The sequence below is a fragment of the Poecilia formosa genome, unplaced genomic scaffold (genome assembly GCF_000485575.1).
Source record: "Poecilia formosa unplaced genomic scaffold, Poecilia_formosa-5.1.2 Scaffold89, whole genome shotgun sequence".
Classification (NCBI taxonomy): Eukaryota; Metazoa; Chordata; class Actinopteri; order Cyprinodontiformes; family Poeciliidae; genus Poecilia; species Poecilia formosa.
This window is the reverse complement of record NW_006800028.1, coordinates 780,676-808,602: the sequence shown is the minus strand read 5'-3', so window position 1 is coordinate 808,602 and position 27,927 is coordinate 780,676. Positions and strand designations below refer to the sequence as shown.

Below are 27,927 nucleotides of genomic sequence, written 5' to 3'. Positions count from 1 at the left end.
ATTACATTTGTTTAAAACATAAACGGCATTATTAAAAGTCGTTAGAGAACAAGAAGCACTGTTTTAAGACATTACATCAAACTGTACAGCCTCCTCGTGAAACAAAGCGTCGCTAAAGCAGCGTCACCAAATCCAGGTATCTGATTGGTCAGGACTGAGACTCTCCCTCTTCATGCGGAAGTTGTAGTTCTCTGTCACTACTGTCACTTTCTAGCATTCAGTTCTGCAGGTGAAGCATCGGAGTCGGTCTGTCCCTGAAACAGAGAGTCCACAGAAATGTCTTTGTCATTCGAAGGAAGAGTGGCGCTTGTCACTGGCGCTGGAGGAGGTAAAACTGCAGCTCCGTGTGCTGTCCGTCACTTTAGATATCATTTAGAGCTTTAGCTTCGGATGCTAACTGGCTAAATGTGGCTGACATTTGTTTGGAGAACTCTTTTAGAGAAAAGTTACGAAAGCAGCTTGTGCACCACACAGCTATTTTACGTTATATTACACGCCCATTTGTAAATCTGTATATTTTGCTGATTGCTGAAAGTGGCGACGAATCTGCAAAATTACTAGCAAATATAAAAATCATTGTTATGATTAGATATTAAACACGTATGTTGCTGTTTTATGTTCAATAAGACTGTTTCATTTGTAAACTCTGGGAGCAAAGTGCAAATAACGCAACGACCTATTATTACTCTGCTGTAAGTGTGTGAAAGGGCACATGCATGAAGCAGCTCTTGCTGCTGGATTTGTTTGGGTCTGGTGAAAATTTTGCTTAACTTGTTTCATTTTTCTGTGTTCCTTTCTACAGGTCTTGGCAAGGAATATGCACTGGCCTTCGCTTCAAGAGGAGCCTCTGTTGTTGGTAAATAATTAATTGCATCTAAACTAATTGCTTGATTTTCAGAATAAAAGCCCTGCAAGCTTTGCACTCTGTTGACATGAATGGAAACGTTGTTACCTAGGGCAGGGGTCCCCAAACTTTTTCCTGTGAGGGCCACAAAACTTTTCCCTTCTCTGGTGGGGGGCCGGAGTCAGTTTGTAACAGAAAAAGTGTGACGATTGCAGGAGTGCCTAAATGTAAAAATATATTGTTTCCCAGAAAGCACAATCAAATAACCCTCTCTGGGTTCTTCACAGAATAAATCCAGGAAGGATTATAGTCCGTATTTTCCAAACTATGAGCCGCATCGGCCTATAAGCCACAACCCCAAAGTTTTTTGTTTTTTTTAAACAGTAAACATACACATATAAACCGCAGAAATCTCTGCCGCTCCAGGTTTTCTACAACGATGCAGCAGAGGGAGGCGGACACCCAAAATTTCAGTAATAACAGGTCAATTGAATATCACATTTATTACAGTTGAAAAAGAAAAAGTTGCCAAGTTTAGATTTAACTGAACTGATTACGGCAGTTTCCGAACGGTAACTGTAACAGTAAAAGTGCTGATCCTTCGTGTCTGCCACTAGCATGTGCTAAATGAAAATGGGCGCCTTCTTCTTCTTCTTCTTCTTTAGATTTCAACAGCAGCTTGCATCCATTATTGTTGCACTACTGCCATTTACTGGATCCTAATATCTATACCTCAAACTCTCATAATTATCCCAGTATTATTTAAAAACCCGAAAAACTTTTTTCCCTCAATGCTATTAACTGATCAACAACATTCTCAAATTTCAATTTTCTATTAAAACCTAATTCTGTTTTAATGGGCGCTTTCTTCTTTTATTTCCAATTTTGACTTCCAATGATTCACTTCCTGCTGAAGAGCCTCCTGGTGGTTGAAGAAAAATCCACATATAAGCATCTTATAGTCCGGAAAAAAAATCTAAACGCTCTCTGGTATTGTTCAGGGGGCCGGGCCGGATCTGGCCCCCAGGCCGTAGTTTGGGGACCACTGACCTAGGGTTTCCGTAATTATGTTTAATGAGTTAGTTGTATTGCTTCTGATCATGTATAAAAGCAACATTCTTACAGATGTTCTACTATAAAAAATCAACTTTTTTGAACTTCTTATCATGTTATAGTATTATTCCATCATCCAAAACTCTGTTTCACATGTTTAGTTCTGAAGAAATTATGTGTGTGTGGAGGTACCCTTATGTAGATAAGCTGCACTGCATAAGGTATTTGAGATATGTGCACTGCAGTTATTGCAACAGCAGTGATTGGATTTTAAACTCACCTGCGATTGTCAGTAAAAATAAATGCTGCCTTTAATATTGACTTCGAATGCTGCTCTCATCTCTGACCAAGAATCTCCTTTAGTTCAATTTTCGCTTAGGGTTATCTGTTTTGGAGAACTGCACAATTTGCGCTGTGTTGCTAATCTTTGTCTTCTTTTTTTTGCAATAAAGTGAATGACCTTGGGGTAGACACAAAAGGAGGTGGAAGAAGTTCTGCAGCTGCCGATAAGGTGGTGGAGGAGATAAGAGCAAAGGGGGGCAAAGCTGTGGCAAACTATGGTGAGAAACATGGACTTCCCTCTATTAAATGTAGTATGTTGTTTATTTGATAGCAGATAGAAAAACTGTATGACTCATTTTCCAGCTTGTCCCTCTAACTGATGAGTTTGTTAGCGAGTTTTGATAATGTTAGAACCCCATATTATTTTATTTGTGCTTCTTCAATGTGAAAAAATAAATCTTGTACAGAAAACAAGGCTTCCATGTGTCTTACTAGTATTTCTTTTTAAATATCAGATTTGTTGTAGGGTGACTAATCAGCTAACTAAATGCCAGATTGTTGCTTTTGTAGTCAAAAATAGAGTAAAGTTAAGCTTTTTCTGTTTGTTTTTGTTATGTATTTTTGAACTCTTCCTTTTTTTTCTCTTTGAAAATGCAATCAGAAACAGTGGAGCCGAGATTTAGATCTAAACTAATATAATCAAGTCTTAAAATCCTCTATATTTTCTTTTGTGTAAATAGATTCTGTTGAAGATGGAGAGAAGCTGATCCAAAGTGCCCTTGATGCCTTTGGAAGAATTGGTTTGTATTTAATTTTTGAAAGCTGTAATCAGTAAATGATATTTAGTGGTGGTTTTTCTAGAATGTATTTTGATAATATTCTTCTTTTTCAGATATTGTTGTGAACAATGCTGGGTAAGTTATTCTCCAGTTAAAATTATGAGGATCCTCTGGTATTAGAACACAGTTATTACAGTAATTAAAGTGTGGACCATTATAATAACGTGAAAGTGAATTTTAAGTTTTAGCTCTTACATTGTTATTCTTTTTGCCTTTGTTTACCCAGAATACTTCGTGACCGTTCATTTGCCAGAACCAGTGATTTGGACTGGGGTAAAGAGATTGTTTGGATTAAAAAAACTGATTATTTATTTACTTATTTATCAGAAACTCAAGTTATGAGTCAAGTCACCTGGATACAGATTTAAAAAAAGCATTTTTCTTATGGTTGTCATTTCAGACCTTATCCATAGAGTTCACTTAAGAGGGTCATTCTTGGTAACACGAGCTGCCTGGAACCACATGAAGAAACAAAATTTTGGCAGGTGAGGATCAAAGCAAGCAGCTGCCAGTTGACATTTATACTGAGGCTCAGGAGAGATACAATTCTGGCTCAAAAAGGTTTGTAATGCGGTAATCGACAGACGCATCTCACAAAATGTAAAAATCTTTAGGTTTTTCACAAATTCAGCTGTAAAATCTCTATGTAGATTTGTTGTTACATGTACATAAAACAACTGGCTGTTTACAAGAAGTGAAAACTGTGGAAACAACAGAGTTATAAAGATTTATTTAGTTTGTTGGGATCAGTGATGGTCAAGGAGTCTCAGAGGAAGGACCTATGAGAACGCTCTTTTGTGCATCTGGGATGCAGCAATCTGCCACTGAAGGAGCTCTACTATAAATATAGTCTTATTTGCTCTACTCTAAATAGAGAAGAGCAAATAAGAAAAAAAATTGTAGGTTTTGGGTCTTTTTTGTCTTCCTTTTTGATGAAGTATCAAATAGTATTTTGTGGAAAAGAAGAAAGAGGTGAACTCAAATGTTGCTGTTACCATGAGTGGCATATTTCTAGAGTTTATTATACTTGTTGTTATATGCTACAGGAAAAGTACTTTGTATTGATTTGTGTTTTTTAACACACCATGCCCTTTATGTTGCAATAAATGCATCTAGTTGGACATCTAGTTATGATCTTTTCTTTTATAAGACACTTTGAATTCCCTTGCACAACTAATGGCCACTGAAGAGTAATAAATGTTAATTACACCTGCACTGATGTATAGAAATGCATCTAGCAGTGACAGGTCTATTTAGATGTGGCTGTTTTGGATTATAATTAGCGGAGGAAGGTTGTTAGCTTAAAGTAGGAGGCAGTTGCCCTTCATGGGTTCATAGAAGCTGCTCTGCTTGAAATGGAATATTACATTTTAAACACTGACTCAACTTTTTTTGCAGAAACTTTCTTTGCACTGCAGCATGCTGCTGTTGACCAAGTCTAGCAGAAAGCAGTTGAAAATGGTTGTGCGAGTTTTAAATCAATACGCTGACAAATGCTATTACGGTGTTTTTCTTAATAGAGACAGAAATCATTTTAAATTCTCTTTTGTTTGTCTATATGTTTTCCATTTCTCATGTTCAGGCCTGAAATTCAATCTTTGTGTGCAGCCACCCTAAGTAAAGAATTTATGGCGCATTTGAAAGAAAAGTCATATCGAGGAGACATAAAAAGAAAAGGCGAAATGTCAGTCACCTGACTCTCCAGTTCTGTCTCTCTGATGGCGTGGAGAAATACTGTCACTGAACAGCTTTATCCTCTCTACCAGCTATCTGATGCAGCATTTTCTCGGTGTTGCTCTGTAAATGCCAAAAGATTTGTGCTCCATGTCCTTTGTGCATAATAGCTATTGATGTGAAAAGCATTTTGTCATTGCCAGTTCCTTGGAGATTGTATTGTTGTAGACTGTATGCTATGGATCACTACTTGTTTTATAAGCAGTGAGGTTTTGCAGATGTCTCCTGCAGTTAATGTGGCATTGATGCTTAACCTTTTTACTTCTTCTCAACTGAGTTGAACCGCCTGCACAAGATTGTGCGCACAAGTAATATCCTGTGGGTTTGATGTATAAACATCCCTGAGCTCCTAAATATGGATTGGATACTCTCACGGTTGCTGAAGAGAACATATTCTTTATTTGCAATGACTAGGCGCTTAAAGATTCTCGGCATGCATGGAAAGTATCTTTCCTGTGAGATTGTGTGTGGGTTGTTGCTGTCTCCTGCTCCTGCACAGCGATTTCTGTCATAGTGCTTTAACTCGGCCTTGTCTTCTGTGACCAGAATCATCATGACTGCGTCAGCTGCGGGCATTTATGGTAACTTCGGCCAGGCCAACTACAGCGCTGCCAAGTTAGGCCTGCTGGGGCTGGCTAACACTTTGGCCATCGAGGGACGCAAGTACAACATCCACTGCAACACAATCGCTCCTGTGGCGGGGTCCCGCCTCACGGAGACCGTCATGCCGCCAGGTAATCAAAGATGACATCGTTGCACTGAATTGGTCAACATAAGGAAAATAGATCTAAACCACATCCTTTTCTCTTTTTGAAAATGTTAGCATATGTCAACAAAATGCTTACTTTAGTTTTATCTTCTATATTCTGTTTTCTGTGCTGTGGTGAAATCTGTTTTTATCATCTTTATTAGTTTTTACTTACCTGCATGTGGTTTTATTAGGCAGTTGTAGTCTCAGGTTTTGTCACCAAGGTTTCTATGGATATGGACGAAACGTTGGCTGAAAGATGCATCACGATTTCATATCAGTTGACATCGATAGTTATTGATTTTGAGTTTTTTTTGTTTTTATTCTTTTGTTCCTGCCAAACTAGTGACGTGACCTTTCCTGTTTTTTTCCCCCCACAATTTTCACTCTAATTGTTTTTTATTTTTAAGCAGATAAGAGGTATGATGGCGAAACCTTAAACTGCTCCTGCACGTTACTCAGCAGACTGTTGCTAGGTAACCAAAGAGTTACCTAGCAACCAAAGAGTTACCTAGCAACCAAAGAGTGAGTGAGTTAGTTGATGCCAACAACCTTGATTAGTTGACCAGGAGAGGTTGAGCAGCTAAAGCCTTTAATGCCTGTAATATCTGCTTCACAGAAATGATGGTAAAGCATCGGTAATCCACAATAATATGAAATAAAGCTCGGGCAGCTTTTATAGTACGCCTCAATACATATGAATCATTAAAAGTTAATTTATTAATTTATTTTAGTCAAGAAAGTATATTGTGCATATATTCAGTTCAGAAAAAGCGATACATTCCTCTTATTTTCTTGCCTTTGATGGCTTACAGCTCAGGAAAATTACTACATAAGTCCAACAAAAAAAAAAAAAAAAAACTCTTAAGATTAAATTCAAATATGTCTTGTGCGCCCTTTTCTTCTTTCCACTTAATTTTCCATTTGTTTGCTTAATGCTCAGATGCAGCTTCTTTAGAAATGGCCTTTTGTGCCTCACTCTGTTTGTCAGTGGTCTCAAACTGCAGTCCTCAAGGGTTGACGTCCTGCAACTTTTAGGCGTCTCTCTGTTTCAGCACACCTGGCTCCAATATGAGTTAATCAGCAGTCATCTGCAGAGTTTGACTGCATGCATACTAGTGAGGCAGTTCAGCCATTTAATTTAAGTGTGCAGGACAAGGAGAACGTCTAAAAGTTGCAGGACACTGACCCTCTAGGAATGCAGTTTGAGGCCACTGCTCTATGCATTGTCTGTATTAAAAATCCTTTTTTGTTGCTTGTTTTTGTGCATGAAAAACAGAAGTTTGGGTTACCTTGAGCTGAAAGCCATAATAAAACTGAATTGTATAATAAAACTGAAATGTATTTTTCAATCATATCCAACTTTCTGAGATGAAATTTACATGCCGCCTAGTAAAACTACCCCAAAACTAGTTATTTAACCAGTCAGTCAGTTAAAAACGAGACTCTGTGCTTGTGTTTTAGCATCATAAAGACCAGGACAATGGTGCTTGTAAATGCTTTTGGTTCACGGACATGCTCTGTGACTACAGCTCTGTTGACGCGGGGAATAAACAGGAATGGTTTTGTTGTCATGCCGTGCTTGTCTGCAGTAGCATCTGTCACGCTGTGCTGTGCCAACTGTCTCAGGATGGCCTCACCTTGGTAAATGACTTGGTTCCATATGTTCATGCTCACTGACTCAGACTTTTCTGAAAGACAAAGAACAGAACTCACCCTGGTGCAAACATGGTGAACGCAGCGAGGCAGAATTCCTCCTCTCTTATCACCAGGGGGCAGATATTTTAAGCACACATACTGTACGGCGTCTGAAAGTAAATATTTCATAGCTGATGAAGGGTATTAAAAGAGTTTGCTATAATGGGCTTCTAACTTCTATATGAGTCGATTTTGAATGGAAAATTATTTCCTCTGGTTTTGTAGCTCATTCTGTTTATTTTTACTGTTAAAAATATTAACCTTAAAACAAAAGCAATCGGTCTTGTGGTGCATTCAGATCTGTTTGGAGAAGATACTAAAAAAAAAAAGAAACTCTAGATAACTGGTAAGTACCAAGAGTGTTCACATAAGGAGATGGTATACTCCACATAAAGATTAAAATGTATAGATGTAGCATCCATCTGTCCGTCTAGCCGTCCATCTCTCTATCTGTGGTTTATGCAGTGTGTAGTGCTAGTTGAGGAATAGTGGACTGTAAATCGACTCTGCTCCGTATTAAATGTTTGTGTTTTGCGTCTTTAGACCTTGTGGCGTCTCTGAAGCCTGAGTACGTCGCCCCTCTGGTTCTCTGGCTCTGTCATGAACAATGCCAAGAAAATGGAGGACTGTTCGAGGTAAAATAACTGTCCTGCTGGACAGTGACGACCTTAAAAAGATAATTTTTCTCCTCTAAACTGAGTGTGTGATGGTTTATTCTCACGTTTCCTCTTCTTGCAGGCTGGCGCAGGCTGGATTGGTAAATGTGAGTTCTGTGCAGTTTTCCTGAAGAGATGTCTGCATGTGCTTGTAATATCCATTAGCTCCAGGCTCCTTTGTAATGTATGTGTTGGATTTTTACCGGGCGGTGACCTCCTTCCCCTCATTTGTGTGTATCCGCGCGCGCAGTACGCTGGGAGCGAACTGAGGGCCGGATTGTGAGGCAGAGGAACAAACCGATGACTCCTGAGGGGGTCCGGGACCAGTGGGACGCGATCTGTGATTTTGAAAATGCCACCAAGCCAGCTAATGTACAAGGTCAGTGACACCTGAGGCCAATTATGTGCTCCATGCTGCAATATTTTTTTTTTATTAATACACAAGTAGACTGTACTGTGAAGAACCATTTCCTTTTATACATTGTTTTTGTTCTTTCAGATCATTAAACTAATTTTACACCAGCAAGCAATTACAGTTAATGGGCTTCAACAAAAACCAAGAAGTACTGTTAAAGGTCTCACAAAGAAAGGGAGAAAGTCAAGGTGAAAGCAATGTTCAGTCTGAACAAGTGCAATTTTCCTGGAAAGGTCTGATGGAAACAGAGAGGTTGTCCAACGCTGATTATTATTTCTCTCCGCCTCCTCCGGCCATCTCTGCTCTCTCACATGTTAAGTTGGGGGCAGTGGGGGCTGGTGTTAACCGAACGGGGGTGGTTTTCCCACAGGGTGTGAGCGGCTCTCATTAGCATGGCTTTGTTGTGCCTCCTCATTTGTAGCTTAATGCGAAGACTTGTTGCCGCCCGTGTTCGGTAACCACTCGCCACTGATTGATGGTAATGAGCGGCTTTAGTCTTCCCTCAGATTCTGCTTCCTTGGTTCTCTGGGATTGCCTTGTTGTGTTCATGTTGTATGCATAGGTATTTAAATCTTTACACTCCACTTTCAGACAACGTAAAGAAGGAACTAATAAGTATAACAATGAGAGATTTTTAGGATCTTTTTTGAAGCTACATCTAGACTGGTATCTTTAATTAAACTGTTGCTTGTGTGATTTCACAATCTTAAATTAGATGTAGAATTATTATTTCTCACAAGGACTACATGTTGGCTATTTAAAACCTACATTTGGATAAGTATGGAGTTTGAGCTTAAGTTTTAAATGATATTTTATGCTTGTTCTACAAGTTTTTTTTTACTTTTTTTTTAAACTATAACAGAAAATATTCCATATATCTTTTGCTAAAGGTATTTTTCTTGTAATCAGAGTTGCAGTTGTATTACATTCATCACCACTGAAGCTCGTAGTTTCTTTCATGATTTAGTGATTGAGTCTGGTTGTTTCAACATAAAAAATCAGCTTGGTTCATTTAAAATATCTACATTTTTCTGTTATCAACAAGAAAAATACCAGTAAGTTGTTTTGTTTCTTGCGAAACTCTGCAAAATGTGATTTCAGTTATGGTGATTTTTAGACAAGATTAATTAAATTCATTTCAAAAATACTTTGTTTATCCCGAAGGAAAATTAAACGTTGCAGTAACTCATATCATCCAAGAATCTTCAAGAAGTTGTTGTCGGAAATGCTGCAAGGATCTCCAGTAGCAGTCAGTCTTGCTGCCCGAAGAGGCCTCTGACTGAAGAGAGTGTTATTGAAATGCCATGAAGTTCTACCAGCTCAGGTTCTGGGCACTTTTCCACAGTAACATGTCCCTAAATACAACATCAGCTGTTAGCAAGCACTGCTAATTCACCTCAAAGTTCAGGTATATTTTGAGTGCTTAAGATGCTAATCAGTAAAAAAAAAAAAGTAAGAGCGAAAATACTTCCAGCTGCACAGAATCCAAAACCAGAGGGAAAAATTGTTCAAAAAAGCAACTCTTCAACCAAACAATGAAACTAGATGCATACCTTTTATTTTTAATTAAAAAAATTACCACATTAAGTCCTACCAGACAAGTTTTATTTATGTCTGGTGATTGATGGTAAGAGCTAATTGAGAAGATTAGTGCCACCTCTACTCTTTTCTCTGTTTGTGAAATATACATCTTACATCAGCAGGTTTCTTTTCCAGTTGTGAAATATGGACGTTGTACGTTAGATCTTAATACAGAACAAGAGGATGCAGCTCATCATTATTAAAACTTTCTACGGTTTTAATGGTTCCGAGTTTCTTCTTCTGTTCTGTATTTTTCTTTCTTTCTGGTCTTGTTGCAGAGTCTCTGCATTCAGTTGTGAGTGTGCTGTCTCAAGTGGAGTCAGATGGAGAAGTTGGTGCAAATCCAGCAGCAGCTGCCGCCTCCGGAGCAACAGGATCAGGGTTTAATCCTGTAAGTTAAGATGCAATTTCTGCTCCGTTTTTCTTCAACACTGGGCTAAAGATCGCTGAATTTATTTTCATCACACTTCCCTCTTTATCCCTGTTGTAAACATTTTTGCACCCTGTTGTCAGGTTATGAGTAATGTTTGGATTCAGCAAGCTGAGAAGTTCATGGTGGGCTTATTCTAGGAAATCTGAAACGTAGTTGAAGCACTAGATGCCTCGGACTTGAGGGGAAAATATAGTTTTCTAGTCCGGATCATATTTTAACAACTAATATTCAAGTTTAATGCAAACAATTAAATAATGCTAATCATTTTAAAATTAAAGTAAAAACTATTACCGGAAGATTTTTTTCCTTTTGGAGTTGCACTATGATTGAGATTTTGTTAATTTCCAGTTCAGTCTCATCATATTTAACATTCTGAATATGCAGAACCTAATTTTATTTATTTATATAATTTATTTTTGTGTCTATATACATGAGTAAATCCTTGATTTACTTTTTTTGTAGGATGTTAAAAAAGAAAAACATTTTTTTAAGTAAAATGTAATTATCTGACTAGGTAAAAATAATTCTAAATACGTTGCAAATTTGAGGAACTGAAACAAATGTTTGCTGAGCTAACAAGTTATTTAGATTTAACTGATGCAGTCAAAAGTAAATTTTGATCTACTGGATGTAAATCCATTATATATTTGGTAATATTGTGAGGCAAAAGAAAAATTGAGGTTAGCTGACTCCTTTAATAAAATCTATTCAGTTTTTCAATCAAAAGTTTTGTCTTTCCTGACGGAACAGGCCCAATTTGCCTGAGTTGTAGATGAGTGGACAAGAAAACCTAAATAAAAACATTGTTGATCAGCAAATGTGTCCTTCAATCCCAGAGAGAATATTTGACTTTTCATTGTAAGTGCAACATTTGAACATATAAATTCATTGTATAAACCTATCAGAATAAAAAGCTGAGAAATTGAATGGATCCAGACAGGTTTTTGTCAACAAAGAGATTGTTTGCTTCCTGCAGGTGAATCCATGCTACAGGAAATGTTTTGCAGTTTGGCAGCAGGGAACATGAGAAACCTTCTTGTTTGTGTATTTAGAATAGTGGATGATTGACTTTCATTTATTTTGGTTAGTTACTGTCAGTACTGCACATGGTCACGTGTTGTTTGCTGAGACAAATGAAGGCGACATGGAAATCATCAGAAAAGAGTTTGAAATCACAGTCAAGACGCCTACATATGTTTGAAGAAGCTGGAAAAATATGGAAATTGGCTTTTGTGATTTTCAACTTTTGATTAAGACAAGAAAGATGTGTGTGGAAAAATGTTTTGGAAATTACTGTTTCCTAAAAGTTGAAATTCCAAATTTCCAAAAACAACTTCCGACATTTTTTTTTTAATTATTATTATTTTAAATTGAAAATCTTCTTTTATGATTTGCCTCGTCAGAGTTTGGATTCAATACTTTAACCCTCAGTGGTTTTGTTTTTCTGTTTCTGGTTGGGAACACAAAAACACCCAATTAAAAAAAATCTTTTTTGACCAGTATTCCACCTTAAATCAGGGTTTTGAACTTGACCTACGGTTCATAGATTGAGAAATTATCAAAGAAAGTTTTGAAATAACTTTTGTTTTCAGGTTTCTCCATTCATACTCTCTCTGTAGGATTAAACGGTGCAATTATTTCAATATTTAATATTTACTTAGCTAGTCAAAGTATAATTTAGACCACTAGAAGTGATCCAGAAGTCAAAAACATAAAGTGTGCTCTCTCATTTTTGCTCTGCTTTGTTCATTGTTCAGGCACCCATGGTGACCTCTGCTTGCATTTTGTTTCTTCTTATGTTAGCTGTACTTATGAGGAGCTTTAGGGTTTCACCCTGTGGCCTGTGGGTGTGACAACAAAGGACATAATGACTTCTGAAAGTATGCGGCTGTAAGCTCTCTGGCTCTTTCAGACATTGCATCTCATGACTCTGTAATAAATCCACACAGCATAAAGTCAGGGACGATAATTCCCTCTTTAGCAAAGCTCCTACAACATACATACTGCAGGAAGGTTGATATCCCCCGTAAATCTGAAAAGTCGACACACCAGACAAGCGTCTGCGCAGATTAGCTTTTTAAAAAGATGACTGCGGACAGCAGAGTATCTCCCCTCAGTAGGTGTTTGTTCACGTTTCTGTGTTCCCACTCGCTGAACTGCGAAAGCTGAATCTGTGACAGCTCACATATTGCAGAGTTGCTTAAATAAAAGATTAGCGCTACAGTAAAATCACACCATGTGCATGATATCCACAAGGACTGCAGCCGCCTCACACTCGTAGCGCGCAGTAGTCGCGTTCAAACTTAAAATAACTGCATTAAAATCATCCTCTCCAATGTAGTTTAGTTTATCAGAAAAACTGTCATCAGAATAATTTATACGATGAAAAATTGAAATCTTTGGGTTCGGTGCAGCATGAAGACTGCAGAAATGCTCACTGGAGCTATAACAGAGGCTAAATGGGGTGTGCTTTTTTAAAAATAATAAAAAACAATCTGCTCTTTTTTTAAAATCCTGCGGTGGATGAGCAGCCCTCGCCGTGCTCATTCAAAGATTTTATAGTATTGTTCCTAAAATGTTTCCGTCTCTCTCTGGTATCTCTGTCCTCCTCACTTTGTTTCTGCTGCCTGCTTGGGATTTGGAAGAGAGTCACACTGTAGCCTAAAGATAAACATCCCCATTGTGTCTTCATTAGACTGCATGCGTGCGTTTGTGTGTGTGTGACAGTGTGTGCAGCTCCGCTAGTTGCATTTGCATTCTTGTCCTTGCTGTGCAACGCATTGCTTAAGTTACACCAAGCTGTGCTGCTGCTGTGCTTGTGTTTATTTTATGACATGCTCCTCTCCAAGTGCACAACTATCTTACCAGCACTAAATGGTTTTATGTGTTTAGATGTTTGAAGGAGGATGTAAGGGCAGTAAAAAGGTTACTCAGTTTCAAAGAGGCCGCATGATAATTACAGACTGTAGTTTCCGATTCAAATAACTCTGTTGTATTATTCAGAATTGTTTCTGTGCTGCTTTCACAACATGGCATGTAAAACATCACAGATGCTTTTCAGTTTAATGCTGTTATGCAATTCAGAGGCTACAAACTCTCTGGATGAATCTCTTATCAACTAAAATAATTAAATGTACTTCTCTGGTTGAATGCAGATGTTGATGCATGTAAACGGTGCTGCTGTCTTGCCAGGTCCTACTTGAAAAATACATTTTTAACTGGTTAAATAAAGGTTGTTTATTATTATAGCTCATAAAGTATGTACAGTGGACGCATCAGTGCGAAAGAGGACATTAAGATTCTCCAACAGTGGTAATGTCATTATATTTTACTTGTTATAAAGACACCACTGAATTTCAGCATTAGAACTTATTTAACATAGATAACACTGGGCAACAGCCAAAACATCGCCTGGGGTTTTTCAACTCGTTTAGGGTCATTTTCATGTGTGGAATCCAAAAATCACATTGGTTTTGCTCAATCAGGTCAACTTTCTGGACTATGGATGCAACATGAGCATCAAAACGCATGACTTGTTCTCACATATGGATCGGTTTCCTGAGAATCTGGGATCAATGAGCGAAAAGCAGTGGGAGAAAGTCCATCAGAAAAGGAGAATTTTGCACAATGAAGATGTAATGTTCAATTTACATGTAGTGAACCTTATCAGTGTTTATTATTCAATTTACAGAAATCCAAGTTTGTAATTTGTAATTAATGCACATTTTTTTCCTCCTAAAACCTTTTCTGGATGATTGAAATAATAGATGTCATTTTTGGATTCAGCGGTGCAAAAAAAAAAAGAAAAAAAAAAGAAAAAGAAAAACACAGACAACTTCCAAGGAATATTTTTGTAACAATATGGTTGCACAGATTTGTATTTAAGGATATGAGATTAAATGGGGTCACATTGTTTAGATTTTTGAATTATTTCCCCTCCACTTAGCACAATTACACATCATTATTCTGTTCTGTTGCATAAAATTTCAGTAAAATAGACTGAAGTTTTGAGCTTAATGCAGAGATGTCAAAACTTTTTGCCATGTAGGCTTTGTAGTAAAAGTTTTTTACATTTTTATCATTTTCACAATAGTACCACAAAATATTGTGATAAACGTCTAAGTCCATATCGCTCACCTTTATGGAGAGCCATTTCGGCCAAAATTAAATAAATAAATGTATTGGGAATATATTTATTTTCCCTATACATTTATTTATTTAATTTTGGCCGAAATGGCTCTCCATATGTTACACCTCTGCAGTGATGTAACGTGACAAAATATGAGCAAATACTTTTATGAGGAACTGTAATAATGTGTGAACACATGAAAGCATATAAAATGAAATCAAAAAGGAGTGTGGGAACAGTTCCGAAAGAACGCCATTTCCCACATCTGCATTTTAATGCAGTTTTAATTAAAAGCGAGCCTCCAGAGGCCGGGCTTTATGGTGATTTCTGACCAACTGAGAGGTGATATTATGCAGAGGGAATCGCACCACTCTGCCAAGCAGGATTGTTTTAAGCTGAGGCTCTGTGGTCATTAATATGACAAATCAGCTGCAGCAGGAGAGCTGTGACTGTAATGCTACCACAGAGGTGTGATAATGCTATACGTTTCTCGCATTTAATAACTCTGATTGATATGAATGAGCCGCTGCAATCCCTTTCCAACTCTGTTTAATTCATTCTCTTTCTGAGGTTGGTATTGCTATATTTTAGGTTTTAGCACACTCTGTGGTGTTGGACATTAAGCATTCAATTAGCACTGTAACAGGAGCCTGAGGGCCGACGAGTTTTTGTCTGGGGGAGACAGAGATGTGGGAGTCGTATCAATTAAATACATACTTTTTAATTAAACATAAAATCATTACTTGATTCCATTATTCATCATTTCTTATTCAGAAATTAGCTCCTGGGTGAGATGTTATTTAGCTTCTCTTTTTTTCCCTCCCACTATAAACAAGGATTGGGCAAAAGATTAAAACCACTTTCTGGAGCAACATAAAGAATCTGCACATTTTCCCTGAATTGAGTTAGTTAGCTTCTGTCCTCAACACTGTTTTCTCTTGGCTTAATTTTCAATGCTGCATCTGTAGCTGGACGATATGGTTTCATACTTATCAATATTGATAATTATTAGTTTATTGTTTAGAATATCTGAAGTACTGCCAAACTAGTGGCGTGACCTTTCCTGTTTTATCCACTGCTTTTACTCCCTTTAGTCATTCTGATCTGAAAATGCAAAGCGTGAGACAGTAAGTACCATGCGGCCCTGATAGGGGGCAGTGCTGAGCCCCGTAGGCACAGTGGGTAACAGGCGCTCTTCTTCTACACATTGAAAAACTGAAAACAAATCAGTCACAATAGAAAGACCCCTACTGTAGGTTTTGCAAAGAGCATCCAGAAACAGTTATTTAACTGGAATTATCGTGTCTAAAGAAATTTTTTGAAATAATAAAACTGTTTTGAAAACGGAGTATCAACATGACAAATTATAAAGTTTGACCATGTTGACCATGTTATTTTTCTTTTCTTTTCATGGAAATAATACAGGGTTTCCCCCAGAAAACTTGCTAAGCCCTGTGGTTGGGGCGCTTGGCAGTCGTTCATCCAGCGGCCCGTCATGTTTTTGAGTTAAAAAATGTTTAAAGTTGACAGGAAACTTGAAGATGTCACTTGAAAATTATGTTATTAGAAGACTAGTGTCTGAACACCAACTATAAAGTGTTAAAATGCAAACATAAAAAAAAGAAACTTATTTAAGCAATGCTTGTCCTGGTGGGGGCACAAGTGAAGCCTGGTAGCCCGCCAGGCTTATAATACACTGGGGGAAACCCTGGAGTATGAATGCAGACAGATGACTGGCAATTAATCTAATTCTCATATTTGGCAAATTTCATATTCACAAATGTAAATTTTCGTCATCTTCACCCTTTTGTTTTTTTAGTTTAGCTACTCAGACTATATTTAGCCACTATTCCCAAGAGATGCTAACACATATGACTGTGGTAATGTCTTCTTTCTGTTTTTTTTCTTTTTAACAATGTATTTACTGTAGAAGGCTTCATTTCACATTTTGAGTTCTGTTCCTCATTTTTGTATTTGTAAACAAAGATTTTATCTCAATAACTTAAAAAACAACCAAAAATAAAAGAATAATAATAATAATAATAATAAAAAATAGTCAGAATGGAATGGAACTGATTCAAAAGCCTTTTTTATCTCTTCTCTTGTATGTTTTCTTTAATGGAAGCTGAAGTTTAGGTGCTTGGGTTCAGTTCAAAGCTTAAACATTTTCTTAATTTCCAGAAAATGCATGAAAGAAAATTTACATAACATAATCATCTAGTATCATAAATAAAAGGAAGTTTATACATCTTTAATGATGTTTATTGGGTTTTTTTATGTGATAGAAAACCAAAAAGTAACTCATAATGGTGAAGCTTAAGGACAATTAATTAGTTCTGACAGCTTTTTGTGAGTAAAAATCCTCCAAGTATGGCAACGATTTGTAATCCATCCTCGTCTATGCTGATACCCCAAAGTCCATTGCAACAAATTACCTTCGTCTAATGAGTAGAAAGCCCATCTATAAGTTTTGTGAAGGACTGAGAGGTTTGTTAGAGAACAAGCAGCTTCATGAAAACCAAGAAGCAGCTGGTATGAAATAAGATTGCTTGAAAAAATGCTACATGTGGTGCTAGCATCATTCTGTGGGGAAGCTTTTGTTCAGCAGGGATATTCAGAGCTGGTGGGGGGGATTGAATGTTGCTGAAAACGGGAGAATAATGGAGAAAAACCAGATGGAGACGGTAAAACATTTCTAAATCCAGCACTGGATTTAACCAGTTGCCTTCAGAAATCACTTAAGTAGTAAATATTAGTGGTGGGATTTGATTAAATTATTTAATCAAATTAATTGCTGTGGCTTTAATTCATTAATTTAAATGAATCGTATTGTAATTGAAAGCTAAATATTGCCAGAATGAACATTTTCAATTCAAAAAGTGTTTTTGCTGCTAAATTATTAAATAAAAAACCCATATGAGCTCAACAACAAAGATATTTACTGATTTTAATCAGTTGTTTGTGGATGTGGTTTAGTGGCGGAACTCGATTAACATATGGATGATCCAGAAACATGTAAATACCAACGTTCTGGCTCTGGACCTTAGCGTATATTAAGATTAATTATACAAGTTTTATGTAATTAAATTAACTCGTTAAAGTTCCCTCCCTCTTAAATAGTTGGGGGGTTTTTCCAGGGTGAAAATATTTAAGTCTTCTTTGTCACTTAGCCTGTGACAAATAAGACTGTTTCAAGTCCAGCGACTAAATTTTTTATTTGTGTGATATTATGCTAAGAATAAAAACAGAAACACGTTTGTTTTTTTTTTATACTTGTTCTGGAGCTGGAAATTAATGACCTGAGGTTCTGCCAGATGTGCTAAAACTGCGGTTGATGACGGTCTGAGAACATTTCTGACGCTGCGGATCGCCTCACCTCATTGATCTTTAGGACGGCTTTTGTTGCTCGGCATCATTAACGGTTAATTACTGTTCAGCTCAGGAGTTTGTGGCCGTTCTCAGGCCTCCCGGTGCCTCCGATGCAAACACAAATCGAAGTTGGCTCAGTTCTTGGCTGCCTCTCTCCACCCATTGTGTGATTGTGCTGATCTCTCACAAAGCCCAGCCTGATCCCGGCCTGGAGCGCAGCCCTGAGCTGCTGATTCTCCCTTGCTTTCAGAGACCACCCTCCGCTCAAAAGGCTCAAGGACCGCTGAAAACACACCGTGAATGAAATTCACCGGCTACTGAATGTAAAAGTGTTATTCACTGAAAACAGGAAGCGTTAATTTTTTGCCATCGTTTACGACGTTTAGCTAGTGGTTGTATTATTTCCTTTTTGTAGCAAACACCTTGGTTTGTATTTTCTGTTATTTAATCTGTTTCTTAATCTGTTGCAAGGGATTAAAAAGCTCCATCGCACTTATTTCTTAAGGATGCAAAGGATTAAAATAATCATATGAAATTCTTTTTACTTCAATTTAATGTTTTACCTCCCTGCTGATTCATAATGGTTATATAATTTGTTGATTTTTGCCTCTCACTTTCTTCCAGTATTTTCTTTATGAATATACTCTATATATTTTAAGTGTTACACATGCCTGGTATTTTAACTTGCTGCAAAAGCAGCTGTCCTCTGGGGACTTACAACTAAAGTTGGGATGGATACTGAGATGGGTAGTGGTTGATTTTTATATTTAATATTAGTTGTTGGCAGCAGAATCTGAGGGTTCTGTTTTATTTGGCTTAGTTTGAGAGGGAGAATGGGGTTTTTCTGCATTTTCCTACATTCGGATCGCAGATTTTAATGTGTTTTATTTGGATTTTATATGAATGTGGTGCATTAATTTTGAAATTAAAGACAAATGGGATCTGAGAGGTAACATAATAATAATAATAATAGTAATAATTTTGTTCTCCAGGCGGAAGCTATCGGACAAAAACTTCCCTCAAGCTCGTTCAGCTTCACCTCTAACCAGTGCATCCTCTACGCGCTGGGAGTCGGCATGTCCACCAGAGATCCAGACAGCCTCAGGTTTGCTTCTGCTTTTTGTTTGTGTGCCAGAAAACTAGCAAATTGTTGTGAGAACCCCAAAAGTTTTGACTGTTCAAAGACAGTCTGACCAAATGTTTAAGTTTTTAATTCAAAGAAAGTTACACAAAAGAAAAAATCTCTAAAAAATGTTTTTGCTACATTTTCTGGCATTTACCAAATATAAATAGTTTTTGTAATTCTAACTGTCCTAAAACAAGAGAAGTTTGGTGGGATTTATCTTCAGACAGTGAAGGCAGGCATTTGAATTTTAGCAAGAAGGTAATTGTAATAAGATTAACAATAATAATAATAATACAGTGTTTACCCATGATTTGTTTGGATTATTTCAGTGTAATGAATAGTTATTATTAAAAATGGCAAAATTGGTTATTATTGTGTTTAACTGGTACAAAAGGTTGAAATTTGGGGATTTTTTTCTTCTTGGGCCCTCTCAAAACGTAATGTGTTGCTATATTTTAGTTTACCTATTATTAATAGGAGTAATAAATGATATCATATAATGCTGAACTGAAACTGTCTTGTTCATTTGTGGTGCTTTCATGCTTGAATTTTACTGTGAGAAAAGTGCATGAACCCTGCTTGCTTCATTGTCATGCATGTTCTGCCATCTGTGCAACCGTTTCTGTCTTGGTGCTCTACTTCACACTTCACCGACACTTTGCATCCTAACGTAGGTTCCTGTACGAAGGGCATCAAGACTTCAGCTGCCTCCCCACGTTCGGGGTCATCCCCTCGCAGGCCGCCACGATGGGCGGCGGCCTCAGCTCCGTCCCTGGACTCAGCATAGACTTCACACAGGTCAGGAAACGTGCAGATTACTCTCCAGGATGTCCGCCTGTGCCGTCTTGCACATGTCTAAGTGTATACACAACTTTGCTGTTTGTAAATATGTTGATGCAGATTTATGTCCATATGGGATATTTCACACAGCCTTGCACACAGAAGAAGAGTAAATAGTTCGCTGCTAATGCTAATGAGGCTGCGGGACTTTCTGGTGAATGTGTGTCACAGCTGTTGTGTTGTTTCAGGTTTTGCATGGAGAGCAGTATCTGGAGCTTTACAAACCTCTGCCTACTTCAGGTATTTACCCCTTGACACTGCGCAGTGGTAAATTAGGGTTGTAGCTCATCATGAAAGGAAGTAAATGCTCTTTCAGTGTCATTTACTCAGGCTTATGAAATATTATTCTCTTGGATATTTTAAATAATAAGCACTTAGTTCTTTTACATTTTGCTGGTTGATAAATTCTCCCACAAATTATTGCGATAAACAATAAAATTGTTGTTTTAAGACTATTTTTAAGTCGTAGCATTAATCATTATTTTTTTAAACGCTTTATATTGGAACTGGATAATATTTAAATATCGAAATTGTGTGTATTTTTTATTTATTTTTTTGTATTTTACAGCCTAAAATTCTATTACTACTTAATAAATACAATGTATTCATATTAATTTGACATGCTTTCTGTTTGATTTCTCAGATAACATCCTAGTTTCGACTTACTGACTGACTGAAAACATATAAAGAAATAAAAAAGGGTTGTTTTATTGCCTGTTTGGTCTCTTGAACTAGGCCTAAAATATTTTTTGATATTTTGGTTTGAAACCCAGAAGCTTGTTGTTGCTGTTTTTGTTGCTATATTTTTCCTCAGAAACTCTTGTAATCACATTTCTGTTTATGCTCAGTTGTTGGATTTTAAAGAGTTTTACCAGCTGCGACTCCGTTTTTACATTTCAAACGACTGTAGCCCAACAGCTGCATGCATCAGTATTTCTTTTTATCCAGAATATTTTAGCAGACCGATGAGATGGGTGGAAAATAATGCCACTCTGTCAGTTTTTCCAATCGATTAATCGCTCTGATAATCGATTTTCTTGCAGAAATCAACAAGCATCTTGTAAATTTAACATTGACTGGTTCTCTTTTGAATCAAGATGTTGCAGAATTGCAAATATTTTCATGTTAAGCGTTTAATTGTCCCTCCAGGCACCCTTACCTCCGAGACCACAGTCGCAGACGTCCTGGACAAAGGATCCGGAGCCGTCATCCTGCTGGACGGTGGGTTTGGATTGACCTTTTAACAGCGCAGAGTTTCCATCATACAGTGTATTTATTCAAAATCCATTTGTTTTCTTCAGTTTAATGTATTTTTTGGCCTCACAGGTCCCTCTCAGGCTGAATTAATGAAAGTTAATTTACAGTCTGTGTCTGCAGGGGCCAGAATAACAGACTGTGAATGGCTCATACTTTTTGTGTGGCAATTCCTCAGAGATGAATGTTATTTAAAACCACTCTGATCTATAATTAATCCATCTTAAACCAGGAAACTGTGGGACCTGGGGTTTTTTCTGTGTGTTGACTCGGGAGAATGTCAATGAAATGTCCTCGCTCACATTAAACCTGTTAGCTGTGGTGAAAAGAGAAGTTATGCTGGTGTTAGTTTGCATGCTGCAGTGACATCATGTCTGTTTTCTTTCTACTTGACAAGTATGCAGAAATTTGTTTTGGTTTATCATGTAAAATGCCAGCATTTGCTCTGTTTTGCAGCGAACACCTACAACGGCGACGAACTCGTGTGCTACAACCAGTTCTCAGTGTTTGTGGTTGGAGCTGGACGCTTCGGAGGAAAGAGGAGCTCAGACAAAGCTAAAGTATGTCAGAGCTTGTTGCTGAGTGTTTGCTTAAGAGTCATAAAAAGGCTTTTCTGATTGAAACAACTAATTAGTGGACTGGGAAGCAAAGAGCTTGTTGAAATGTCCCAGTTTGTTTGAATGTGAAGAGCTCTGAGATACAAATGACAAATTATTGAAGCTTTTTAAAAAAATAAGATGGCAAAAAAATGAATATTTCATCAAGTAAAGGGAAGAAAAACAACTCAAAGATCCTCGTCTAAACCCTACCTACTGTAAACAAAATATATATATATATGTATTACAGCTGTTATAAAGAAATTTCCAGATCTGAGTTGGATAAAGTTGAAAACATCCTTTGAAATTAAAACTTTATCCAAAGAAGAAATATGGTAATATCTTTGTCAGTAGATAATCAGAAGTTTCAGTGATTAGCGAGACACCTTGGAGCAGCATGTGCCAGAATACGCTGCCATATTTAATACCCTTCACACTCGTTAAATTAATCTTTTATTGCAGCAGCACAATTTTATGCAGAAAACTGTATGTTTCCACTAAACAGGCTGCAGAGGAAATAGTTATGCTACTCATGTCTGCATCTTAATGTTAGTAAAACTGTAGATATTTTCTTTTGGTCTTAAGTGGAGATTCTGACACTTCATAAACTACTTTTAAAAGGTATCACGTATTTTCCAGGCATGCCGTGGCGTTTTATACCACTTTTTTAAAAATGGTTTTAACCTTAAGTTTTTATAAAAATTCTGTACATCTCAAAGATGACTTAAAAGAGATTTTACTTTGCAATTTAATGCTTTGAAAATGTGATAAATGTGACTTTTTATTACTCACTGTATAGAACTTGGATTATAATCTGACATCCATTAAATGTCAGATTTAATGGAAAAGGCAGCTTTTCAGAACAAGTAAGAAGGTTTTTGGCAATTTTTGAGAAAAATCTGCAATAAATTCCCAATTATTTATTAGTGCAAAAAAGTGTGGGGATTTGTTGATTTTGTGTGAATTTCCAAGGTAATTTTCAAAAAACTTTAGGGACGGTTTGATATAATTTGGAGGTAAACGGATAAAAACTGCAATGATTTGATTGATAAAATAATATTTAAGAAACCGTTTAGTCTGGATCCTAGAGGGCCATATAAAAAGCCACAGCGGGCCGGATTTGACGCATGTTCTCTACATCCTGGTCACAAGTTCACATACGCTCATTGTGGGCACAAATATCATGTATATCCAAAAGATGCATCTATGATTCACCCGTTTCCACTTATTAAACGTTAAAAATTAGAAAAATGTTGCTGGAATCAAATCACACTTCTTTCTCCACATTTGTGTGTCTCTACTATTCTCTGCTGTCTATGTGGATTTTACACTCGATTATTTACCCTTTACAGCATAAAGGTTTTTTCACACACACACACACACACACCCACACACACACACACACACACACACACACACACACACACACACATATATAACTTGAGAAAACTGTTACGAATCCTCCATCATGTTTAACAGTTTTTTTGGGTTTTTTTTGTTTCGTTTAAATTTCCCCCAGGCTCCTCTGCCTCCACCCAAGCGCGCACCAGATGCTGTGGTGATTGAATCAACCACAGGAGACCAAGTGAGTGCGTCTGTGTGGGTTTTGCTGCAGAATAAATCAGCCGAATTGATGATGCAAGGGTGAAAATAGAACATGTTGGGTTTTCTTTTTACTCCTCTCTGCAATGATCATTAAGTTCGAGTCGGAGTATGTGTGGCGACGGAGAGTTTGAGCGCGGGTTTTCGTTCTGTCAGAGAAGAGAAATTTGCTGACTGCAAGATGCCGTGTGAAAGCAATGAAAAGAAAAAGAGAAATCCCCCAAGCATTTTCAAATGACTGCATCTGTATCACTTCAAAGGCATTCTTATTTTAGGTGTCTTTATGATAATTAAATTTTATCCCACATGAAGTTATGAATAAGATATAAATCTAAACAATGTCTGCTCCCCCGGCGGTTGCAGGCCGCCTTGTACCGTCTGAGCGGAGACTGGAACCCTCTGCACATAGACCCCGGCTTCGCCGCCATGGGAGGTGAGAGCAGAACAAGACGAACCGCTGTTCGTTCCGGACTCCCTGTCTTCTTTTGTTTTGTTTTTTTTGTTTTTTTTCCTTCTTTCTCAAATGATGTTACCACCATCTCATTTATTCTTGCTCATGCTGTGTTTAAAAATGCTACTGGGTCAGGCTTCAGGGCTCCCATCCTGCATGGCTTGTGTTCGTTCGGCTTCGCGGCGAGACACGTCCTCAAGCGCTTCGCCAACAACGACCCGGCGAAGTTCAAGGCCATAAAGGTGAGCGTTGCCTCTCTGGGGTTTCAGATCAAATGTCTACATTGCTGCTTTCGTATGCTGCAAAGAATTGTCACTTAGTTTCCACATGAGATTTGATGAAGCTGTTGAGAGTAGCTCTGTTTTCACCTGCAGGTTTATTACAGCACTGACTTGTTGCAAATGAAACAAAATATGGCCATAAGGTAGAGATAGGAAGATGAACGTAGCTAAAAGCAGGAGAGTCCTGGAGGAATATCTGTTCACACTGCAGCCTGAAGTGAAGTGAATTACAATTGTTTTTTTTTCGCCTTAATGCGACCTGCATCTGATTTTTTTTCGTCCATGTAATCCTGTAGTTATGTGTCCCCTCCCTTCTCGCTGCTCTTTCAGGTCCGCTTTGCGAAGCCCGTGTTTCCGGGTCAGTCGCTGCAAACCGAGATGTGGAAGGAGGGCAGCCGGATCCACATCCAGTGTAAAGTGAGTTTCTCTCTCTTCTTTTTTTTTTTTTTCTTCTTCTTCAGCAGCAGTGAGGATTACACCCTCATCACGAGCTGCGGTGAAGAGATGAGCCCGAGCCGCCTGCTCTTCTGATGAGCTCTCGTCTCTTTCATGCAGGTGAAGGAGACGGGTGATGTCGCTCTGGCTGGGGGCTACGTGGATTTGCACGGCACATCAGAAGCTTCTCCTGAAATTCTCCCTCAGGTACATGAAGTCTGGGAACGAAATAAATAAATAAATAAATAAATAAAACTACCCTCACTGTCAATTATTCCACTGTAATTCGTTTTATTGCTTTCTATTTTTGGTGGCCTCATTTCTTTCCATTGTCAAAGGGGGTGGACAGCGGCGGTCACGGTGGCCTTTTTATTCAGCAAAAAAAAAAAAATCTTAATGTCGCCTCGTTCATTTAGGGGCATCAAAGTGAGCAAATGAAGCTCAGTTCAGATTTTTATTGAGATAAAAACCTGAACCACCGAGATTCATCCCGTGATTGCAGGGAAAAAGTAGATTTCTGCTTGGATTTTATGTTATGCAACATAATGAGGAGCTCGAACTCAGAAAATGTTGTTTTACAGATTGCAGAAAGAGTTTTCACAGGTTGTTTGATGTGTGCATTTTCCCTCCTCGGGCCTCCCACCACTCTGCACCTTTGATTCAGACAAAACGGGTGTATATTTTCTGCCTTTTCTCTGCTCCTGCTGCAGGGAGGAGGCCTTCAGAGCGACCTGGTGTTTGCAGAGATCGGGCGGCGCGTTAAAGATCTGGGCTCAGAGCTGGTCAAGAAGGTGAACGCCGTGTTCGGCTGGGAGATCACCAAGGCCGGCGAGAAAGCTGCAGAGTGGAGTAAGTTGCATGAACACAAACGTTTTCATTATTATCGTTCAGCAAAAACTTTTATTTCTGTTAGAAAACTAGATGGGCAACACTTAAAAAAATAATATAAGAATAAATGTACAAATATACATATCTTCTGTTTTATTTTCATTGGAATAAAAAAATTCCCTCAATAATCAGTGGAGAAAAAAAAATCTAACTCTTCTTGTTCTGCTGAACAACTTTTTGCATAATTATTTCTACCGGAAACTCAGTGAGGTTGGAAGGAGGTTTTTCCAGAGCTGTATAATTGACTTTTTCACGGCAGTCCTAAGTACGATCTTTTTCAAATTTCAGCCGCTTCTCATTCAGACGCGTATCTGATTGTTTTCAAAGCGTCTGCAGTCTGAACGTTCGTGTCGCATTTTATCTGGCTTTTACGTCATTCTTGTGAATGAGTCTGTAATTGAAGCACATCACATCACAGTCCCACCACTGCTGGTTTTAACTACGTATCCAAACTGATTTTTCTACAGGAGTTGCTCCACAAAACACTGTTTCTATTAGTTGTGCTTTCTTGTTGCTAGTTCTCATCGTCTTATGATCTTGTGACGATACTTTTGGCTCCCGTTGTTGAATAAACTATAAAATCGATCCATAAATGGCTCCTTCCGTTACTGCTCCCATAAACAAAACGCTGCTGTTTGACATTAACATTCCTCTATTTGGGGTCGTAAACTGTCTCATTACGGTCGCATTGAATTAGTTTGAACTACATTACAAAAAAGAACATTGGATTTTAGCAAAAAATAGAGACCTGCTGTGTGAACGCAGCCTGGGAGAAAACTGAGAGGAGCTGTGTATTACAAGAGGAGTTCTGGAGTGAGACAGCAGTGAGGTGTGCTGCAGGTTCAAGGTGGAGGTGGGAGTGCATCAAGGATCGGCTCTAAGCCGCGTCCCGTTTGCTTTGCTAGCAGGACGAGCTAGGAGACGAGGTTAGAGAGGATTGGTCGTGGACTACGATGTTTGCAAATGACTCTGTGATGTAAGAGAGGACAGGAAGCTGTTTGGTGTGAGAGTAGAGGATGCATCGGATTGGACTAAATGGAGACGGATGTGAACAAAAGAGAACCGAGATTAAAAATGTCACTTTTTGATCCAAGTTAAGCTGATTTCACTGATGTAAAACCAGATTTAGTTTAAATACTGTGCTGGAATTTGAAGCCGAAAACGAGTCGACGGAAAGTGGATCTTTTTGTTTTCTAATCCGTCTTCTTGTCTGTGTCTGCCTCCGCTCCCTCTGCAGCCATTGATCTGAAGAACGGCAGCGGCTCTGTGCTCAGAGGGCCGCCCGGCGGGAAGGTCGACGTGACCTTCACTCTGTCAGACGAGGACTTCATGGAGGTGGTGACGGGGAAGCTTCAGCCTCAGAAGGTAACGTCTTTGAAGCTCTGCGTCTGGGAAACTTCCGCCTCCCATTTCAAACGGCCGCTGCGACGGCGAACCACTTCCTGTACATTCTGATTACGGGGAAAGTTCCTTTGAGGCTCCCCTTCGATCCATAACGACGTCCTGCTTGATCTCGTCTCGTCAGATAAAATTTGGACGCGGCGATCTCTCGGAGAGCCCTCAGCGCAGACAATCAATCGCCGCTGCTTGTTACGTCTGTGGCATCCCATCTGTCGGTGGGAGTGGCCGTCGCCACGCTGAATTCATGCGCTTCCTGGAGCTCTGCTTATTGATCTCGCGCCGCCTGCGTTCGTCTTTATAGAAAGTCGGCGGGCTGGAGATCCCTCGGGCGGGTCTTCTCCTCTCTCTGCGGTGATGAAAGGAGCAGCTGGGGGAAGATTAGCTGACGGAGTTGAAAGAGGAGCTGCTAACTGTCTTCCAGGGTCGTCATAACCCCGTCGTTGGATTGATTTCAGCCGAGCAGAGCAAAGAAAATCCTCATCAGAGGCTCGGTTAGCTTTCTTCTGCGCAGGGATCATCTTCGTCTCCTTTCATCTTAATTTCCTGAACGCCGCTCCGCGCTCTCATGACAAATGCTGCAAAATAAACGATTGTTTTTCTTGTTAGGCCTTCTTCTCCGGAAAGCTGAAGGTAAGAGGGAACATCATGCTGAGTCAGAAGCTGGAGGTCATCCTGAAAGACTACGCCAAGCTGTGAGCGCCGCCGCCGCCAACCAATCAGACGGCTTCAGGAACCCGACCACATCGACTCCCTCCTGCTTTGTGTTTGGTGACCATTTCTTGGCTCTCTAAGGAAATTCATTAAAAAAAAAAAAAAAATTACCCACTGAGACATTTCAGGAATTAATTTATCTCCATTGAATTAATTTAAGGACTCCCAAACTGCCTAATCCAAGCATCAGGTGGGGAAATGTTTCGGTTCAATCACATCTTTAGCTGCTCAAGTCCCTTCAGAATATTTAATTAACCACAATTTTCATGAGTCGTGAACGTTTATTCACGTTTTAATAACGCACAAGTTGAATTTATTAACGTTTCAGCTAAACTGAAATAATCAAAGTCTAGAGCAGCTTTTATGATTTATATTCTCTTTTCATGACTAATTTACCAAAGTCAGAGGCAGTTTGATGTATCTGATGCTCTAATCAGCTCAGTTTATACTAATGTAAACTTTTACTGTATTTCAACTTTATTTGTGCAATTTAATGCAAAGTAACGTTTGCTCTTGTAAAATAAATTGTGACTCTAATTAAAGCCTTAATGTGTTATCTCA

General features: G+C 38.4%; 1 protein-coding gene across 2 annotated transcripts; it reads left to right on the top strand.

Annotated features, from left to right (window-relative positions):
- Window positions 1–138: 138 nt before the first annotated feature.
- On the top strand, window positions 139–27,927 carry hsd17b4 (hydroxysteroid (17-beta) dehydrogenase 4). 2 transcript variants are annotated; one of them, XM_007557506.2, is made up of 25 exons: window positions 144–328; window positions 803–856; window positions 2,350–2,457; window positions 2,920–2,979; window positions 3,072–3,093; window positions 3,245–3,291; window positions 3,419–3,503; window positions 5,299–5,486; window positions 7,742–7,833; window positions 7,937–7,961; window positions 8,105–8,233; window positions 10,129–10,241; window positions 18,774–18,886; window positions 19,582–19,705; window positions 19,936–19,987; window positions 20,897–20,968; window positions 21,458–21,561; window positions 23,117–23,182; window positions 23,563–23,632; window positions 23,786–23,892; window positions 24,262–24,348; window positions 24,487–24,573; window positions 25,077–25,215; window positions 26,492–26,619; window positions 27,262–27,927. In XM_007557506.2, exons 1-25 carry the CDS (start codon window positions 277–279, stop codon window positions 27,349–27,351), a joined length of 2,214 nt encoding a protein of 737 aa, XP_007557568.1. In that variant the 5' UTR covers window positions 144–276; the 3' UTR covers window positions 27,352–27,927. The 2 variants fall into 2 exon arrangements, with proteins under 2 accessions (XP_007557567.1, XP_007557568.1); XM_007557505.2 differs by having other exon boundaries at window positions 139–328; window positions 23,563–23,892.

Excerpts from the sequence above, each read along its gene's own strand:
- hsd17b4 (XM_007557505.2), top strand. The coding sequence starts at position 277 with ATGTCTTTGTCATTCGAAGGAAGAGTGGCGCTTGTCACTGGCGCTGGA. Across the intron at positions 25,216-26,491 it reads CGAGAAAGCTGCAGAGTGGA|CCATTGATCTGAAGAACGGC; the intron begins GTAAGTTGCATG and ends CTCCCTCTGCAG. Across the intron at positions 26,620-27,261 it reads GGAAGCTTCAGCCTCAGAAG|GCCTTCTTCTCCGGAAAGCT; the intron begins GTAACGTCTTTG and ends TTTTCTTGTTAG.